This window comes from Diceros bicornis, chromosome 14, assembly GCF_020826845.1.
Source record: "Diceros bicornis minor isolate mBicDic1 chromosome 14, mDicBic1.mat.cur, whole genome shotgun sequence".
NCBI lineage: Eukaryota > Metazoa > Chordata > Mammalia > Perissodactyla > Rhinocerotidae > Diceros > Diceros bicornis.
In genome coordinates, this window is record NC_080753.1 from 37,339,892 (window position 1) to 37,360,801 (window position 20,910).

The following is a 20,910-nucleotide window of genomic DNA, read 5'->3' on the forward strand; positions in this document are numbered from 1 at the left end:
TTGTCTCTATATCACTTAAGATTTGTCTTTTTCGCTTAACAGCATAGACTGGAAATCACTCAAAATCAGTTTATAGAGACAGCAAATTGACAAAAGCACTAATTTAGTCTACCACAGATTAAAGATGTATCTTTTAATGTCTAAGATAGGTACTAAAGAGTAGTAAAATAGTGTATTGCAAGCAAGCTAATAGGTGAATAAAGTATGATGATAAAATAGTATTTGATTAATTATAAGACATCAATACAGTAGAATAAAAGATAATAAATTGGATCAATTGAAAAATGCATAGAACAATGGTAGCTTCAAACTCCAGTAATAGTATATAAATTATATTATATAAATGTAAATGGTCCAAGTTCTACAAATAAACACAAACATTTTCAGAGTAAATTTTAAAAAAAGCTATATATGAGTCTGCAGAGTAAAGGATAAAGACAGACATATCATTCGAACACTAGCCAAAAGAGACTGAAATAATCATACTAATATCAGACAGTGTAGATTTTATGTGAAGAACTATTACTAGGAATAAGGAGGGACATTTCATAATGTTAAAATATTTAATCAATTAGGAAGTTATAATCCTGAACTTATATGCATCCTATAACATAGCTTCAAAATATGAGGCAAAATCTGACAAATAAAAAAGGAAATAGACAAATCCACAGCAAGCATTGGATGAATAACTGGTAGAAAAAACATGCAAACATAAATAAGGATATAGAGAGTATGAATTTTTTCTATCTAAAAAATGTATATAGAACACTGAAGCTAATGAATACAAACAAAAATTTGTCAAGCATACAGAGAAAATTTACAAAAAGTTGACTGTATAATAAATGACAAAGCAAGTTAGAGTATAATTCAAAAGTGTAAAAGCATAAGAGCATTTTATTTGACAAAAATGAAATCAAGATAGAAGTCAATAACATAAAATGGACAAGATACTAGTGTTGTTAATATGCAAAAATTTCAAACAGAAAATGGAGATAGAATAATGTAAGATAAACTCGTATACACAACAGGTAAACATTAATTATCAATATCATGCCAATTTTGTTTCATCTATTTCCTCTCACAATACTTTGTTATAATTTTTCTTTTTTTTAATTAATTTATTTATTTAGTGTGTGTGTGTGTGTGTGTGTGTGTGTGTGTGTGTGAGGAAGATCAGCCCTGAGCTAACATGCATGCCATTCCTCCTCCTTTTGCTGAGGAAGACTGGCTCTGAGCTAACATCCTGCCCATCTTCCTCCACTTTATATGCAATGCTGCCACAGCATGCCCCGTCAAGCGGTGTGTTGGTGCACGCCGGGGATCCGAAGCTGGGCCGCCAGCAGCAGAGCGCGCGCGCTTAACCACTATGCGATGGGGCTGGCCCCCTGTAATTTTTAAAAGTAAATCCCAGGCATCATATCATTGCAAACATAAATTTTTATTATTTAACAATTTATTAATAATTCATAATTTAGATGAAAAATAATAACATTTTCTTAGTATAATCTATCAGCCCATGTTCAGATTTTCCTTTCGTAAAATGGCTTTTTTCTTTAGTTTGTTCAAATCAGAATCCAAAAAAGTTCTGCACCTTGCATTTTGTTGGTATGTATCTTAAGTGTCATTTTATCTACAATAGGGGTTAGCAAACATTTTGTTTAAAGAGTCCATTATTTACTCTCTTAGGCCTTGTGGTCCCACATAGTCTCTAGAGCAACCACTAAACTCTGCAGTTATGGCAAGAAGGCAACCCCCAGACAAAATGTAAATGAGTTGCTGGTTGGGTTACAATAAAACTTTACTTACACAAATAGGCAGCAGGTCAAATTTGGCCCACCTTTTATAGTTTGCAAACCAACCCCTGCTTTCCTTACAAAAAATATCTCTTTATTTTTAACCCCTTCACAACCTATCCTTTATCCTCTGTTAGTTCATCCATTATTGGTTCAAATAAATAGCACATTCCAAAAATCTCTTTGTTCAAGAACTTTGCTTGAATACAGAACACAGTTGTGACTGGATTTTTATGTAAAAGAAGATAACGGTCTACCCAGAAACAGGTTCACACATGTTTACAACCATGAAAAAAGAAATGATTATTATGTGATAGAGGTGCCAATTATTACTACAATGACAATCATATTACAATATATAAATGTATCAAATCAGCATATTATACACCTTAAATTTACACAATATGTCAAATATATTTTGGTTAAAAAGAGATAGTAGTCACTTTAGGTATTGTGTAGGTTTTCTTTAGGATTATCCTTAAATATAAATCAAAAGTTGATGTTTACATCACATATGTTGATTAAAACCAACGGAGAGGCTTTCAGAAAGAAAAATAAAATCAGCCAAAAAATCTCACAAGTTAGAAAGAAGCCTAAGCACCAAGGCTGTCCCTTCCTAACAGAGACATTCTCTGGAGTCATTTGGTCCTTTTCCTTCTTACTGACCTCAGGGACAAAGAATGAAGGGAATCAGAATTGACGGCATAAGCCTCCTTAGAAGTCACGGAGTAGAGCCTCACATCCTGGGATCAGAAACCAGACTGCCTGGACTGAATTCTGGTCCATATTTTATATGTGGGGACAAGCTGTTCCAGCCTTCTGTTCCTTGGTTTCCACATGTGTAGAATGAGGACAGTAATAGTACAGAGGTTTTGAAGGCAAATTAGACAACATATTTAATGAGCTAGAGCTGTTCTTTTTATGTATTCTGAATTCAGTAAATGGCAGTTATCATTATTGCTGTTGGTGGTATAGTTATAGCGAGTGCTGAGGAAAATGCACTCCAAAGGCTCTTTGAAACCAAAAAGGACAGAGTTTGAAGATCAAAGTTATTAAGAGATTTCTAACTTTACAATAGTCAGGACTATTTCATAGAGAAAACATTGAAGGTGAGTTAATTAATGATAATGTACATATTTAAGACATTGAATATTAAGATGTCCTAAAAGATGCATTTTTGGTGCTTTTCGTATATTCAACTGCTTTCAAAACAGTATATGTTTTGATAACACGATCTGCAATGAGAGGTGACTGTGTGTCCATGTGATTAGCAGAAAGAAAAAGGCTAAAATAAAATAAATCAAATATTTACATTGATTATTTCTGGATTGAAGGAATATAAATGAACTAAATTTTAATTTTTACACTTCATGTGTTTTATAAATTTGCTATGAAGACCATGAATTTGTCTTAAGAAAAATGTCTTAAATTATCATTAAATAATTTAATATTTGTATTAAGTATGAACTACACGAACTTTAGAAATAACGATAAGAAAAAATCACCAGTAATATAAATGCCTAGAAGATCCACTGTAAATATTTCATTTTTAGCCTTTCAAACATGAAACTAAACAAAAATGCTCATACTATGCAAATTGTTTTTTACTTGCTTTTAATACTTAATAAATCATTTTTCTAGATTAATAAGCAAACTTATAAATTGTCTTTGGTGCCTGCATATAATTCCTGCCTTCTCCTGTAGAGTAATTGTTAACCTATCAGTTATTTTTGCATGTTCAGATTATTTCCACTGTTAATTATCCTACACACATATGAATGAAAATAACAGTGTATTGTGTTTAAATGAATGAATTGTACAGTTTTTGGTAAAGTAGGGATATCTGGTAAAACATACATCTTGGTTATTAGTGAACATCACTACTATCTTTTGATAGTAGAATTATCACATAGTTTTTCTTCTTTTCAGCTTTATTGAGGTATAATTGACAAATAAAATTGATATATTTAAGGTGTACAAGTGATGATTTGATATACCCATCCTTTGTGAAATGATTACCACAATAAGGTTAATTAACACATCCATCACCTCACATAGTTATCATTTTCTGTGTATGAGAACACAGAAGATCTATTCTCTTAGTGAATTTCAAGTATACAATATAGTATAATTAACTACAGTCACCATGCTGTACATCAGATCTCCAGAACATATTCAACTTGTAACTGGAAGTTTGTATCCTTTGACCAACAGGAGAAGATTAAATCTCTTTATCTGGGGAATAAACTTAAGTCATAGGAGCAGTCACAGTTCTCCACTCTTTGTCAGATTACAACTATTATAGGAGTATTTATTAATCCTTCATACATCAAGTGCTAACACAGCACCTCCCTGAGAATTAGACATTTTAATCCAAGGCAATGTCTCTATAGGGGCTACTGGATTGTGTTGTAACCAAGTTCATTTCACTTAAGAGCAAGTTTTGTGGATGATTTACAAATATATTGACTCGGGATTCTTTTGCACATATGAGAATTTTGTAAATTACATAAACATATTTAAAATTACTTATACCAGTTATTTTTAGTTCAATTTTCTTCTCCCATCCTTGAATTTAAATATGATTTGTCTTTCTTTTTAAAAATATTTTCACCAAGTGGAGTCTAGATAAAAACTTTCCATATTTTTTCTCTTAATATTCTTCAACAAAATCTCTGAAACACATGTTGCTTTTTTGTTTTGCATGTTACATATTTTTATAGTACATGTACTCACAAAAAAGAATTCAAGTCTATATCATGCAACAATAATTAAGGATGAAGAATTGTAAAACATTTTTTATGAAAGGAAATACTAAACTTCATAGAATTAGCAGAGATTTAAGAGTCATATGGGACAGACATATGTGCGAACACTCCCCCCAGTTAACAGGGCAGAAGTCAGATGAGCCCCTCAGGAGCTAAAAAATTCCTAAGAGTATAGAGTAAAAATTTGCCAGACTACTGAGATATAATCTGACAATTTATATTCTAAGCCAATAATAAATATTTTGGAAAACCTGTCTAGTGTTGGACTCACCTATAAAACTCTTTGGTAGTCAACTTCCGTCCAGAATTTAGTAGTCAGAACTTTAGCTCTGAATACACAGATATCTCCTAAATTTGTAATCACTGTTATTAAAGAAGGTCCTTACAAAAAAGGTTGAACAGTGTACTTTTGGTTTCTTTCTTTTTATTCATGGGTCGCGTGTGCACCATTTCCAAAGAGTGGATTTGCATGGTCAACGCGTATCTATCTACAAGTCACAACTTTTTTCTTGCACAGGGTTCTCTGGAGAGCTGCCTTGACGTCCTTGTTCCGTAAACTATAGATGATGGGGTTGAGCAAGGATGTCACCACTGTATAGAAGAAGGCTAAGAGTTTATCTATTCCTGGTGAATGGCTAGCCTTGGGCCTTAAGTAGGTGACAGATGTTGAACCATAGAAGAGTGTTACTACCAGAAGGTGAGAAGAACAGGTGGAAAGAGCTTTCTGGCGGCCTTCAGGTGAGGGCATGATCAGCACGGCTGCTAGAATTCTGCCATAGGAAGCCATGATCAGTAAAAATGGGCTGGAAATGCAAAGGATGGCCACAACAAAGACCGCAGCTTCATTATGGGATATATCCCCACAGGCAAGTGCCAGGATAGGGGGGAGGTCACAGAAGAAGTGGTCTATTTCACAAGGGCCACAGAAGTCCAAGGAGAAAATATAGTTGGTCTGCCCCAAGCTTACCATGCATCCCACTCCCCAAGAAACCATTGCCAACTGGGCACATGCTCTGCGACTCATTCGTGTTGCATAGTGAAGTGGGGAACATATGGCCATGTAGCGGTCAAAAGCCATGGCTGCCAAAAGACAGCACTCACTGATACCAAATAATATAAAAAAAAACATTTGTGTAGCACAACCCTCCTGAGAGATTCCTCGGGCCTCACTCACAAGGCTCTGCAGCAGTTTGGGTATGACAGAGCAAGTGCAGCCAATCTCCAAGAGAGACAAGTTGGCCAGGAAGAAGTACATGGGAGTGTGGAGGACTGGGTTGGTCCAGATGGCAAGGGCTACAAGAGCATTGCCTGTGAGTGATGCTAAGAACATGAGCAGGATTAGGGTAAATAAAAGAAAACACCGTTCAGTGACCTCAGAGAATTTGGTAAATACAAAGAGTTTGACGGACATACTGTTGTCCTGCCACAAGGAGCAATTGAGGTTCATGACCTGAAAAAGAGAAAGGCAAAGTCATCAAAGAGATTCTTTCAGATATAAATATAAATCTTTGTATTACTTGTGACAAACTCTAGTAAGTCAGAGACATAAATTTCTTACCTGCAATTCTAAAATTCAAGAATTTCGGAAATTACAATCATCCTCATACCTTTTCAAGTCAATTCCTATTCATGGTCACTCTCCCAGTTGATTTCTCTGAAATACACCTAGTCACCAAGCATCAAATGGAAAAGTATTAATTTCAGCTCAACTCTCTTTTCATCTGTTCCTTTAATCAGTTGTCAAATACTGCCAAAAAGATCCTTTCATATTTATCCATTTCTTGTCATTTCTGTTACCATTGACTTGCTTTCTTTACTCATTCATTCAACAAAAATTTATTAAGCACAGAGTATTGTGCAGTTACTGTTGTAAGTCCTGAGATACAACAATCAATGAAGAATTCTTCTCAAATTGAATTTATTAAGTGAAGGAAGGCAGAAATTAAATAGCCATTCAATAAATAAATAGTTGCTGCAATACAGAGAATTAAAACCATGTTATGTCCTGGTAACTGACCAATTTAGATTGGATGTTTAAAGAGGGCTCTTGACAATGAGAAGCATGAGCTGAGATGTGATTGAAAGGAAGGGGCAGCCATGTGAAGACTGTATCACAGCCATTCATATCATATCTATGTTGTACTGCAGAGATAATTTCATCATTACAACAAAATTCTTTACTTTCCAATATTTCTCAGCTGCCAATCTTTCTCTATCAGAGTGCTCTTTGCTAAGTGAAAATTTCCACTGCCTTAAGGTAAATTCAAATTTCTTAATATAATTTAGGAAAATCTATGGATCATGTCACTGTCTCTTGATAGAAACTTTTATTTCACCCCTTGCCCAAATGGACATCAAGTTATAGTCATATCAAAATAATTGCGTCTTTTAGTACATGACTCGCTTGCATATATTTCCTTTTCTTTGTGCTTATTTTCCCATGGTATCTTGACATTTTCCTCCTTGATTGTCCACCTACTTTACTGCTTGTTAAAGTTCAAGTTCAAGTTCCAGCAGAGATTTATCTCCTCTCTGCAAGCTCTTTCCCAGAGCCCACTTGCCTCATCCTCACGCTAGTCAGTTATATGCCCCCTCCAATGTGCGTTCCCACCACCCTCTAACAGCTATGAGAGCACTTACACAACTCTAAGGACAATTAATTGCTAATTTCTTCTTGAGTGTAGCCTCAGACACAACACCAAGTGCAGAAATTTATTTATTTACTTTTGCTTACCTTTATATCCATCACCCTTAACAATGAAGGAGTTCTCATGTAAGGAAAAAAAAAGTTTGAATGATAAACTTTACTCTGGCTGCCTATACAGTCTGCCCATTCTTGCATATTTTATTTTCTGAAGTTAATTATGATAAATCTGATCTCCCTCAACTATATCTAATGTGAATTATTTTTCTCTCAATCTAATAATTATCAATTCCTGACAAAATATTCCTTGTTCTTTTTTGTGGATGTCACGTAGTTGGGATTGTTCTTTTGAAATATCGTCAACCAAAATTCTAAGCAATGTTTGTCATGAAAAGGGCAGAAGAATATGGAGGTTTCACTTCCATTGGTCTGGACTCTATCTGTTCATTAGCATAACCTGAGATCATGTTTAGGCTACATTAGTTTATAATACATCATTCTTTATCCTACATTAACGTTTGATGCCAGTACATGTAAAACAAAGGTACGCTTTTTTAGGATCCAATTTAGTATGAATAGACAAACATATTAGGTCATTCACAAAAAGATATGTACAAGAATGTACATTTTTTCACATATACAAATATCTTAACATCCACAGAGAGAAACACACACATTCAAATCCATGCTAAACAGCATCATAATTACGAGTATTCTAGATATATTCTATCTTCGTTCAAATCCTAGTGTAGTCATCTAACGCTGGATCAAAGTTAACATTTACTTAAACTATCTATTACACAGTTTACCCATTCATAAAAAGTGGTGATAGCTGTACCTGTCTAATGGGTTGCTATGAGAATTAAGTGAGTTTATTCCTGTAAAAGTGATTAAACACTCAATAAGTATTAGCTATAGCAGTGTCTGTATACATGTGTTCTCTCACAATAGATTTACCTTCTTATATACTCCCTCTTGTGGAATTTTACATCACAATCCCTATTGATTCCTCCTGCTCATTGTCTTCATCTATATTTCATGTTTTTCTATTCATTGGCCATGAAGGAGAGAGGAAAAACAAAAACTACACACCCACACACATACATACATAGGAACATACAGACAGACAGGCATAAAAATATCACCTAAACGTTACGTCTTGGGAAAAAATAGTTGTGTAATATGAATCACTCTAATCTAGTAATTTGGGTATCAACTGAACTATGCAAAATTTGTCAAAAGTTAAGGACAGAAACAAGTGTACTGATTCAAAGTCTGTTAAATGTAAAATAGCACCTCTGCACAATTATAGGGACCCTCAATGCATATAACTACTGGAAAATTTGCTCACATATCTAGTAGTTTATTAGAATGTATATACACTTATATTAAAGCATTTATAAACTTTTTCCTTGCATAGTAATTAATTTTAATATCCATATTTCTGTGTAGCAACAGAATTAAGTTAAAGCTGAGGCAAAGAAAACATAGACAATGGCTTGCTTATTTTTTTTTAACCCAAAAGATTGTTTAAATATCCTGACTCCTTAATAATAGTCTAAATAGTTGCATAGAAAGCTCTGAGTATGGAGAAGTTGTCATTCCATTTGTCAGTTAAATACACAAATATGTGTCTTAACCCATTTTTTTTCCTATATTTTGGAAGAATCGCAATTTCTTCTGTGACACTGATGGAAAGACCAAGTGGGAAATCCCAACCAGAAAAGGAGAATGTCTGACTCTTTCTTAAGTAGAGACATCACAATGGTGGTTTCCTTTCATGAATACCCTAGTCCTATTTAGACCTTAAACAGCAAACGCAGATGCCTATGTTGGGGTTGGGAGTCAGGGAATGTTGAGAAAAGGAGAAACCTCCTGGTGGACGGCACACAGTGAGAGCTGACTGCTTAAGGGTTAATGCATGCTGTTAATCATTTGATATTTTTAGACTCACAGAATGAATTAAAAATTCATCTCGTGAATAGTATATTTTAAAACCTCACAAAGTTCAGGAGCAATTGTAAAAATAAGAGGTCAGAAGTAGTTAAGGTTTGTGAGGGCTTCTGAATATTTGAACTGGCAAATAATGGTACTTTTTTAAGAAATAAATACTAAATCATAGAAATAAATGTACATAACTCACTGGAGGTGAGAATACAAACAGATGTAGTTAAATGCTCTTCTCTCTCCCTGTCAATTGGAATAATACTGATCCAGGTAAAGTTCGATTTTTTTTTACTCTTTCTATTATTTTCAGGATTTACTCTCTGTTGAGCTTAGTCTGGGGACTCTGAGATCTATGTAGTAGAAGTCAGCTTTATGTACATACTAAAAATATTTTATTTTAATCATTGCTTATGGAAAGACAGTAAGATGCTCAAGGCAGGTGTCAGACATCTGCAGAAAGGAGCCTCACAGGCAGTAGAACAATTTGGCATTGCTTCTGTCTCTCACCTGGTACATTTTCGTGACTTAAAGTTTCCGACCCATTATTTCTGTGTAATGAAAGGAGGATGAAGCCATTTCTACCTTTCTTGCTGAGTTGCTTTGAGTTGAAAACGCAAATATTGTACAAGAAAACCATGGAAAAAGAGTAAAGGACAGACACTAAAATGTAATTTATCAGCAACCAAAACTCTTGCCTTTTAAAGTCGCATGTTAATGATTTCATAGCATGCTGCCTGGAATATTCCCTATCATTATCAGTCTATAAAAATAGCCCGTATTAAGAGTCAGTAATTAAGAAAATAGGCACAGTGATATCATCTGAAGATATAAGAGTTTCGTGCCCAATGATAAATTATGTTTATAGATTCCTACCAAGCATAATAAAAGATTAAGTGGACCTTGAACATTGGCAGGATTCTGAAGGTTTAAATCAGGTTTAAATCATGGCATGGACTTTCAGTCATAGCTAGACATAGGAAAGAAATAGAGGAAGGAGATAAGATAATTTTAATAGTTCCATGACTTGGCTTCACGTGCCTCCTTACTCAGCCCCAAGATACAAATCAAGCACATCCTATTTAGTCTGCTTTGGAAACAATCCAGCACATGTGATTCATTTTGGGTCAACACCACATAATTATAAATGATCCTTGACTGACTCAGTCCGTTGTTAATCTCTGTTTTCATAAGGAAATGTTTATTTCCTATCAACTGAAGGAAAGCGTTATACATTATTAGATATTGTATCTGAAACGCTTAGTATAGTGCCTGGCAACAAGAAACTCTCAATAAATATTAACTTTCATTATTATGAAATTGTCATTTCTAAAATACTTTAATAGTACATACAATTTACTTAAATTGGTCATTAAAGATTACAGAGATGACTACACATTTTTCCCACAATTTCCTCATAGTCACATCATCTATAATAATTACCTAATAATAATAAGGACTTGACAATAAGGTGACACCTTGACATAACCCAGCAGAAGCTCTTTTATCATTTGATTGGATTAAAGTGAACAGAATAATCTAGGTATTTCCATTCCTTATCAATAAGAGAAATACCTATTTCTGTGAAATAATTAATTTAGAACAACTTACAGCAATTTTACAACAGGGATATTGGCAAATTGAGTAAATTGTTACATTCTTCAGAGAAGGAGAGAATAATTTATTAAAATAATGGCCAGAACTGAATAATGCTTTGGGTATTGACTATCCATTTTCACATATTAATCCACAGTCTTCCACAACCTCTTTTCTTAAGACAGTTATGTCACATACCTTTAATCATTAATATCTGAGGGGAAAAAGTAGATGGTTATTGATTCTGATGAGCCACCCCCTGATTTTCTCTGAACCCTCTTATTATAACCTCCCAAAATTCAGAGGATGTAAATCTGCCCAATCCTCACCTCTAAAACCATGCACTGAGAATTTTTTGTTGCATTCAGCACCGTGTCTGATCTCAGCAAGATTATCTCATGAGAGAGCATCATGTCCCTACTGGCAATGCCCTCAACTCCACACACACACACACACACACACACACACACACACACACACACACACAAGCATGCAAGGCTGTGCTAATTACATGATGTTTTTGAGCCCTCCTCATTCCTGATAAACAATGGAATACGAATATGTTATATTTAATTTCTTCTTATTCCTTATCCTGCCTCCCTCCCTCAGGAGACACAATTTCTTGTCACTGGAGAGAGTCAGGCAGCAGTTTGATTCTCTCTCTCAGGAATTGTCATGAAAAGGTCTGTCTACATTTGTTGGTAAATGCTAACATTTAGGGCTAAAGAAGTAAATGTAAAAGACAGATAAAAATAATGAATAACCTATATCAAGGTAGCTGCTATTACAGACTGTGATATTCAGACTTTAATTTTTGTTTGAATTAAACAAAATAGATGTCAAAAATAATTATGAAAACTACATAAGTAATTTTCATGTCATATTATTTTAAGTTAATATTTATTCTGATTAATATAAAAATTCAAATTAACAAACCATAATAATCTTGTAATTACACATGAGGTTGACAAAGTACTACTTGTTGTTATCAAAAGTAATCACAATAAGATGGAGAGTGAATGGTATATATTAGGATACTGAAAAAACTATAAGGTAAAGACTGCTTATTATTTTGATGATATAAAAATGTAAGATACTGAATACCTGTTATTGACATCATATAGGGAAAAGGAAAAAGAATAGGAATGATGAAGCTAACAGTTGAATAGAAAATTCCCCTTACTGCAGCTGCCTTAAATGAAATATGCACAATGTCCTCTTTGAATTCCAGGTAAAGAACTTATTGTCCTAACCTTCTATATTTTGGTTTATACTTTTTGCTTTTAGTAATGCTGAATTAGAATCTGATTACTAAAATATAATTTAAATGTAGTTCTTTGGGTCATCATTCTTTGAATCAGATGTAAAGCCAAGAAGATTTTTATTAGGTTCATGAGTACTGAACAAAACAATTATCTTTTAAACTATTCTCCACTTCCTTAGTAACAGAATACTGAATTTATTTACTGTAGCAAATGCACTCTGTTAAAGAATATATTTCTCAGCCTCTCTTACAGATAAGTGTATCTTACAACTAATTTTGTCCGATAAGATATAAATTGAAGTAGGTTGAGATATCCCGAAGATTTCCTTAAAGAAAAGGAGAATGTCTGTTTTGACTATCCTCCATCCATCCAGCTGCCTGGAACTCAATGAGATGGCTGCAAGCTCTAGTCTACAGCTTGCACAGAAAGGACACGTACCAAAACTAAGTGATGTCAGAACAGAAAGATAGAAAGAGCCTTTCTTCCAGAGAAATTGCAATTTTTTGTGTGAGGGATATAAACTTGCATTTTTTTAAGAGGCATTTGTATTTTGGAATTTTTAATTATGTGCACCAGACCGTAACCCTTACAGATTCAGGAGAAACCTATCAAACAGATGGCTCAATTAAGCTGAGGAAAGCTACTGGGATTGAGCATACTTTCTATCTTTCACACAAGAAGTTACCTCTTCCCGTGAGTCAGCACCAAAGAGCAAATATACTGGTTAGGACTATCTAAAACAAGTACTTTAATTCATAAAATATTAAGTGATTTATTTTAGTACCAAAGGAATTCTAAGAGAAATGGTCAGTAGCAGCTTAAATTAATATGGGAAATTTTTGTTGAAGGACAAAAGACTGAAAGCAAAAGGATGAGAGAAGAAAATAAAGGCAAATTTTCAGAGCTGCTGAAGATGTTTGTGCAGCTGTTGGTGCATTGTACAAAGTTGCCTAATTAAGAGACATCTGGCTAAGAGTACTTGCATTGTCTTTTTTCCTCCAAAATACATTGGGTGCATTCACTTATAAGTGCAATTAAGAGATTTAGGTAGCAGTAGACTCCATCAACATTTGTTCATTTGATAATGTTTTCAAATCTTTCTGATAACAGGATTTTTAAAGTGTGTTAAGTATTATACTTTTCGATGAAAAAACATAATACTCATTGTAAAAAAAAAAGTAATACACATTACTAATTAACCGGTATATGTTTATTTTGTGACATTGCTAGTCATAGCCCCAATGGACCATGGTGATATTTCTGGGCAAGCGTTTGTTTTGAGAGGTTCGGGGATTTGATCGGAGATGTAAAAGAGACTTTCCACTTCAAACAAATGGACTGAAGGTGTATTTTATTATATAGAGGAGAGTAAAGGCGATAGTCCACAAACAGATCCGAATAGGTAAAATATTAAGAAGGAAAAACATCAGCTCGATTGGAAAGGGAAAACATCCACATCGACTGAAGGGAAATGACACAAATCAACCAGAAAGAGAAACACGAGGTTGACCGAAAAGAGAACACATCAGATCAGTTATTCACAACAAATCAATTACTTCACAACAAATCAATTATTCACAACATCCACGCCCCACTGCTGGGAGAGTCCTTTCAATTGACACGGCTGGGCGGGAATCACAAGTCCTGGGCAAGGCCTCCCTTCCACATGTGGAACTCTCACCAGGCCTCAGTCTTCAGCAGTTTTTTATAGCATCAATAGTTTTCAGAGTAAGCAGTTACAGAGTTTTTTTTCAGAGCAAGCATCCAGTGTCCCCATGCACAAATGGTTATCAGTGGCATACGTGCACTGAGCCTCCTGGTTATCCTCCCAGCCCGGCAGTTGCGTACATGCATTGTTTTCCCTAGTTATCGTCACAGCCCGGCACAGATGGCCAGTCTGCCCTAGGCTGCGGCACCCAAAAGGCCTTGAAATTTTTACACATTGCAACTATCTCCATGGGAGAAGGGCCAGTTCCCACCACGCAGAAAGCAGCTTTTATATTTCTTTGTGTGCTTGTGGCTGTAGGTCAATGGAGCGGCCAAACATGGCTGTACTCATGTCAAGACGGTGTTTGTGGATACGTAACAAGCCACAGCCTGCCATCTCCAAAAGCAGGGAAGTGTATTAATTCACTACAGCTAAGTTTAAATGCTTTTGGAACTTCTGTCATTCTGTTCAATTTATTTTCTTGCCAAAGTTAATGTGGGAAAAATTGAAGATCTCTAACCCCATGTTCTCTGTGGATATGTCCCTGAAAAGGAAGGAATACCTGGCACACTCACTAGCACTCTCTCCTCCTATGCTTATAGCATACTTGGTTAACCAATCCCAGCAGTCTCTGTAATTGAATTGGGGCATTCTCAGAATGCTCCCCAGTCAGTACTTGAGACAGAAACTTTTTGACGCTTCTTTCCAGGAATTCAGAGGACATAATACATTTTACGGGTTGTGCAGGCAGCCTCTGCTATTTTGAGTCCAGCCTCTTTGAATTACCTCATGATCTTTAGTTTTAAAATATGTTTGTGGTAAATAGGAAAGAAGAAGGAGAAATTGAAGAGTATGAGGATTTTGAATGTGATGCTTTGGAATACTTTCTTTTTACTGCTTCATTTGATATACTGAGGCAGTCCTCTATTATTCTCTGTGCAGAATTTGCCATAGCAGACACTACTCATTTTTGGGGTAGAGATTAACTTTGGTCAGAATCAGTATAATCTTAAATCTAATTTATTGGACCCATTTAATGTAATGTGCTGATGGTTAGATCCTTGGCCTTTCTCGCAGTGTGTATATCTTCTCTTTACAGGAACATCACAGAGCTGAGTAACTTCCCATAAAAATCCTATATGGAATCAGTAGAAACATCCATTTGGTATATAATTCAAATTCAATGTTTCCTTATTGATTTTCTGTCTGATGATCTATTCATTATAGAAAGTGGGGATTGAAGTTCCCTACTATTATTGTATTGTTGTCTATTTCTCTCTTCAAATCAATGGTATTTGTTTAGTAGATTTAGATGGTCCAATACTAAATGCATAAATATTTACAATTGTTATATCCTCTTGATGATATAATATCAAGATGGTATATCGTACGTTTACCACTTTATCATTATATGATGACCTTCTTTTTTCTCTCCCATTACAGTTTTTTACTTCACGTCTATTTTGTCTGATAGAAATACAGCTACCTCTTCTTTCTTTTGGTTTCCATTTGTGTGGAATATCTCTTTTTCATCTCTTCATGTTCAGCCTGTGTGTGTCCTTAAGAGTGAAATGAGTTCTTCCTAGCCACCATATACTTGAGTCTTGTTTTTTTTTTTATCCATTCAGCTACTCTATGCCTTTTGATTGGAGAATTTAACCCACTCACATTTCAAGTAATTATTGACAGGTAAGGACTTATTACTGTCATGTAAATTGTTGTTTTCTGGCTACTTTGTAGTTTCCTTTTTTCTTTCTTCCTCTCTTGCTGTTTCCTCTGTGAAGTGATGATTTTCCTAGTCTTATGCTTGGATTCCTTTCTCTTTACCTTTTGTGTATCTACTGTTGGTTTTTGTTTTGTGTTTACCATGAGGCTTACTAAAACATCTTATTAATATAAAGGTCCATTTTAAGCTGATAACAACTTAACTGTAATCACATACAAAAATTCTACACTATTACTCTCCTTCCACTTTTTATTTCTTCAGTGTCCCAATTTGCATTTTTTTATATTATATTTCCATTAACAAATTATTGTAACTGTAGTTGTTTTTAATGCTTTCATCCTTTAGCCTTTATATTAGTGTTAAGTGGTTGACATATCACCATATCACAATATTAGAATAGTCTGAATCTTACTACATATTTAACTTTACCAGTGTGTTATATATTTTATATGTTTTATTGTTGCTAATTAGCATTCTTTCATTTCAGCTTGAAGAACTCCTTTCAGTATTATTTTAAGGCAGGTCTAGTGTGATGAACTCCCTCAGTTTTTGTTTGTCTAGGAAAGTCTTTATCTCTCCTTCATTTCTTTCTTTTTTTTTTTTTTGTGAGAAAGATTAGTGTTGAGCTAACCTCTGTCACCAATCCTCCTCTTTTTGTTTGCTGAGGAAGACTGGCCATGAGCTAACATCCACACCCATCTTCCTCCACTTTTTATATGGGAAGCCACCACAGTATGGCTTGACAAGTGGTGTGTTGTTATTCTCCTGGGGTCTAAACCCCCTGGCCACCACAGCAGAGCATGGGCACTTAACCCCTACACCCCCAGGCTGGCCCCTATCTCTCCTTCTTTTCTGAAGGCCATCTTTGTCAGGTAGAGTATTCTTGGTTGGTCATTTTTTTTTCTTTCAGCTCTTTGAATACATCATCCCACTCTCTCTTGGCCTACAAGGTTTCTACTGAGAAATCCACTGATAGCCTCATGAGGATTCCCTTGTTGGTGAGGAATTCTCTTTTCTCTTTCTGCTTTTAAAATTCTCTCTTTGTATTTGACATTAACCAGTTTTATTATAATGTGTCTCAGAGAAGACCTTTTCAATTTGAAATTTTGGGGGTAACCTATGAGCTTCATGAATTTGGATCTCCAAATCTCTTCCCAGATATGGGAAGCTCTGAGCCATTATTTCCTTAAATAATCTTTCTGTCTTTCACTCCTTTCTCTTCTCTTTCTGGGACTCCAGTAATGTATAGATGGTTTTTCTTAATGATATTCCATAGTTCATGCAGGCTTTCTTCACCTTTTTTCATTTTTATATATCATTTTCCCATATTTGCATATAATGTCTCCTTTTAGTGTGTTTTTAGGTATGACAAAATGAACTGGATCCAGTATTAGGATCCTCTCAAAGTCATAAGTGAGACAAAGGTTTGCTGTGTCTTCCTGGTTTTGGACTCCAGAAATTTCATGATTACTCTCCATAAAATCCATGTACTTTGCATATTTATAACTAGTGATTTACAGGTGATATCAATATCCAATTGCCCTTTTTATTTTAAAATATGTGTTTCTATGACAAGGTCTCTAAAACTTTTTCTATTGTCCTATTTACACAAGATGTTAACAAGTGTTACTCAATAAAATGCTTTGTGGATAAAAGATTTGGGGATATTTTGGAAGAAATCTAATACAAGCAGGCATAGCCTCTACTATACTAATGTACTTTGTGAATTTCTTTGAAATGTTATGCTGAGTCTCTCAAACTTATTTGACCAGGGAAACTGTTGAAAAGTTTGGGAAATACTGACCAAAGTAAATATGTGATTACCAAATCTTTTGTTGCAGTCTCCTTAAAACAGAACCACACTTGAAAACCTGTCCTATTGGTACACCGTGATTTGTGACACATGCATATGTATTTGGCTTATAAGGTTTGATAATTATGTCCTGATTATATAGTGATTACTTAAATATGGAAGTGATGGTAATAATTCCATGCAATATCATGCCTGTAGAGATGTACCATGCTGAGGGTGGGACCTTTACTTTCACTTTTCAAGATTTTATTTTAGCATGTGAATTGAGGTCTGTAAGTCCTCAAGATTGAACATATGTGATCAGAAGTCATTTTTTCCATAGAATTTTCCTAGGGAATTTGCTGTTGTTCACTATTGTGCTTGGTATTAATTGCCTTATTAGGAAGATACAGTCTCCAAGGTCCCATTCTGGGCCTGATATCAATCTCTGCTTCAGTAACAAACTTCAGTGTGTTCTGGCTCCAGAAATAAACACTTCCACCCCAAAGTTGGTCTTGGATTTACAGATCCACGTTCAGAACCTCATGGTTCTGGAAAGCTCATTCATAAACATCACTTTCTTGGCTTATGAAACTAGTCAGAAGAGTGAAGGAACAAAATTTTCAGAGGTGAGTAAATAATGAGGACCACATCTTTTCTCTTACCCATCTACATATACTACTAATTATCTAAATAGAGAAAACATTGTAATTGCTTTCTTCGTTTGCTCGGGTCAGTCTTTCTCAAACCACACCAGCCATTAATTCATCTAGCTTTCATGTCTACCTTCTAGGAAGGGGTTTTATTTCTGAACACCATATTAAATTGACTCTTACTATTTTCGAAAGAAATTCAATTTGAAATAAACTATATTTGTACAGCTCCCTTAATCTTGAAGAATGAACTTTCAGGAAGGGGAACATGAAATAGAAAAAGAAAAAAGAGTGGTATCTCTATATATCAGGGAATTTCCTTACTTTTAGCTTTCTTAAATTCTTTCCAGTTATACAGTTTGTTAAGTTACAGAAGGTAAGAGTTATTTCTGATATAATTATAACTTTGAATACATACATGTATGCATGTTTATGTTGTGTTTGTTTATATATGCATGTATGTGATTTCCTCCCCTTACTCTCTGAATCATTCTATCTTCTCAAGAATGGTAGGGAATTGAAGAGACTCCATTCATATTCAAATACACGCAGTTAAAAATGTGGGATTCTCATGGGTTCTATTTTGTTAGGATCAAGTGAATGAAAAGTGAGTGAATGGAACTGGGTTGAGAGGTGAGTTAAAAATAGGTGGACATGATGACTGCATCAGAAGAAATGCTTGAGGTACATACATATGTTTTCTCTCTAATTAGTAGTAGATACCTTAAGAAAACTCCCTAAGATTTCTGAGAAGTATATTTCACAGGATTACATTTTTAGACACTGGTCTGATATTTCTTCCAGAGACTTTGAAATTTCTTGACTAAATAATGAGGGGAGTAGGTTCAGCAGTTTTGCTCATTTTTACATTATACAAAAAATGTTGAAAGAAAACTATTTATTATATGGATTGTATCTATTAAATAATTAAAACAACATGATGATTGGATTCTTCACATTGCATCTTTAGCATGATATTAACAAACGTATGAAATACGTTTTGAAATAATCATATACTTTATTTTCAAAAATATACCTGATCCTCAGTTTCTAGTTTTTCTATTGACAATTGATAGAATGCCTGAAAAGACGTTTGTTGATCGAACAACATCTCCCTTACTTCTTTTACTTATAATCTTACAAGATGCCATTGAAGAAGAAGATAGTGGATTTCCAGAAAAAAATTAAACAATTTGTAAGAACTGAGCAATAATTAATTATTAATTACTTCTGTGTATATTTAATATCACCAAATACTTCAACAGTTCTTTGTAAGTTCTGCCTATTTTTACTTTCGTCCTGGAAACGTACAGCTGTCTCTCTCTCCTCCGCACTGTCACACAGCACACACTCTCATTCCGCAACTTCAGGGTCAATTTCTCTCAATAGTATTTCTGATTTTAATTGCTTCTCACTATGTAACATCTATATTTTCATACATGTCTCTCTCCTTTGCATGAGTCGGGTGATGACGACAATTAATGAGAGTTTGGCAGGCGATTTCCTACTGGTGGGCTTCTCTGACCTGATGCAGCTTGAGAAAATCCTCTTTGTGGTTGTGTTAACCTCCTACCTCCTGACACTGGTAGGCAACACACCAATCATCCTGGTCTCCTGTCTGGATCCCATGCCCCACACACCCATGTATTATTTTCTTACCAACCTCTCCCTTGTTGACCTCTGCTTTACCACCAGCATTGTTCCCCAACTGCTGTGGAACCTCCACAGATCAACCAAGACAATTACTCCCATAATTTGTGCCATTCAACTCTACGTGTCCGTGGCGCTGAGATCCACTGAATGTGTTCTCCTAGCTGTCATGGCGTTTGATCATTTATGCTGCTGTTTGCCGACCACTCCATTATGCCACAGTTATGCACTCTCGACTTTGCCAGTCCCTTGCAGGAATGGCATGGTTGAGCAGAGTGGGCAACACCCTAATTCATGGCACCATCACCCTTCAGCTGCACCATTGTGGGAACCCTAGGATTCACCACTTCATCTGTGAAGTGCCTGCCATGATCAAGTTGGCCTGTGTAGACATTCATGCCAATGAGGTTCAGCTCTTCATGGCTTCCTTGGTACTGCTCTTTCTCCCTCTGGCACTCATCTTCATCTCATACGAGTACATTGTCCAAGCAGTAATGAGGATCAGGTCAGGTCAAGCCAGGCAAAAAGCCCTTGGCACTTGTGGGTCCCACCTGTTGGTAGTTTCTCTCTTCTATGGGACCATAACAGCTGTCTATATCCAGCCCAACAGCTCCTATGCCCATAGTAAAGGAATGTTCATAATCTTTTGAATACTGTTCTAACTCCAACCACAACCCTCCCATTTATGGTCTGAGAAACAAAGATATAAAGAAGGCTTTGAATAGGCTGGTACGAAAAGTTCAGAGCAGAGCAGCGTGAGAAATTCTAATGAGGAAAGCCTAACTAAGGTGGAGATGCTAAAGAAAGGTACCAGGAGGCATTATTTAAGACATCCTGACATACATGCTGCAAAAACAAACTCATCAGACTTTCTGGAGAATCTATAAGCAAATGAATTTCCTTCTTTTCATCTCCCTACTTAACATACTCGAGATGTCTAGACAGACATCTTTGTTATCTGTCAGCCTATTGGTTTACCCTCTATAGTGCAAACATGACTTATTATTTCCAAAATCTTTGCAGTTGATATTTTTTCCCTCTTTGCCCTTTCTCTTCTATAAATCTTGCCTTTACTTTTTTAAATGAAATCAATCTATTGATTGATTACTCTTGCATAAATAAACAATGTGCCTCAAATTAGCTAGGTGTCTTTTAGTTAATCTCCAGCAGTTTATTCTTGGACATCCACTGAGATATTGCTCATCCAGATCTCACCTTTGGACCAGCGGAGACATTTAACCTGAAAGTGAACCTCATTTGCACTGGATTCCTTGACTGCAACTCACCGTTCCTTGGCTGCTCTGGTAAGTCTCCCGGTTGAGCTTTCCTTGGTTCTTACATTCCACTTCTGATTCTTTGTCAAGTTTGCTT

General features: G+C 35.3%; 1 protein-coding gene and 1 pseudogene across 1 annotated transcript; one reads left to right on the forward strand and one right to left on the reverse strand.

Moving 5' to 3' along the window:
• Nucleotides 1-4,645: 4,645 nt before the first annotated feature.
• Nucleotides 4,646-6,051, reverse strand: LOC131413479 (olfactory receptor 10C1-like). The gene has a single exon (XM_058554007.1). It carries the CDS (start codon nucleotides 6,006-6,008, stop codon nucleotides 5,046-5,048), a length of 963 nt encoding a protein of 320 aa, XP_058409990.1. The 5' UTR covers nucleotides 6,009-6,051; the 3' UTR covers nucleotides 4,646-5,045.
• Nucleotides 6,052-19,357: 13,306 nt separating this feature from the next.
• On the forward strand, nucleotides 19,358-20,298 carry LOC131413328 (olfactory receptor 2G3-like; annotated as a pseudogene).
• The last annotated feature ends 612 nt before the right edge of the window (nucleotides 20,299-20,910 follow it).

Bases quoted from the DNA above. Each gene is read 5' to 3' on its own strand.
- LOC131413479 (XM_058554007.1), bottom strand. From the start codon at position 6,008: ATGAACCTCAATTGCTCCTTGTGGCAGGACAACAGTATGTCCGTCAAA.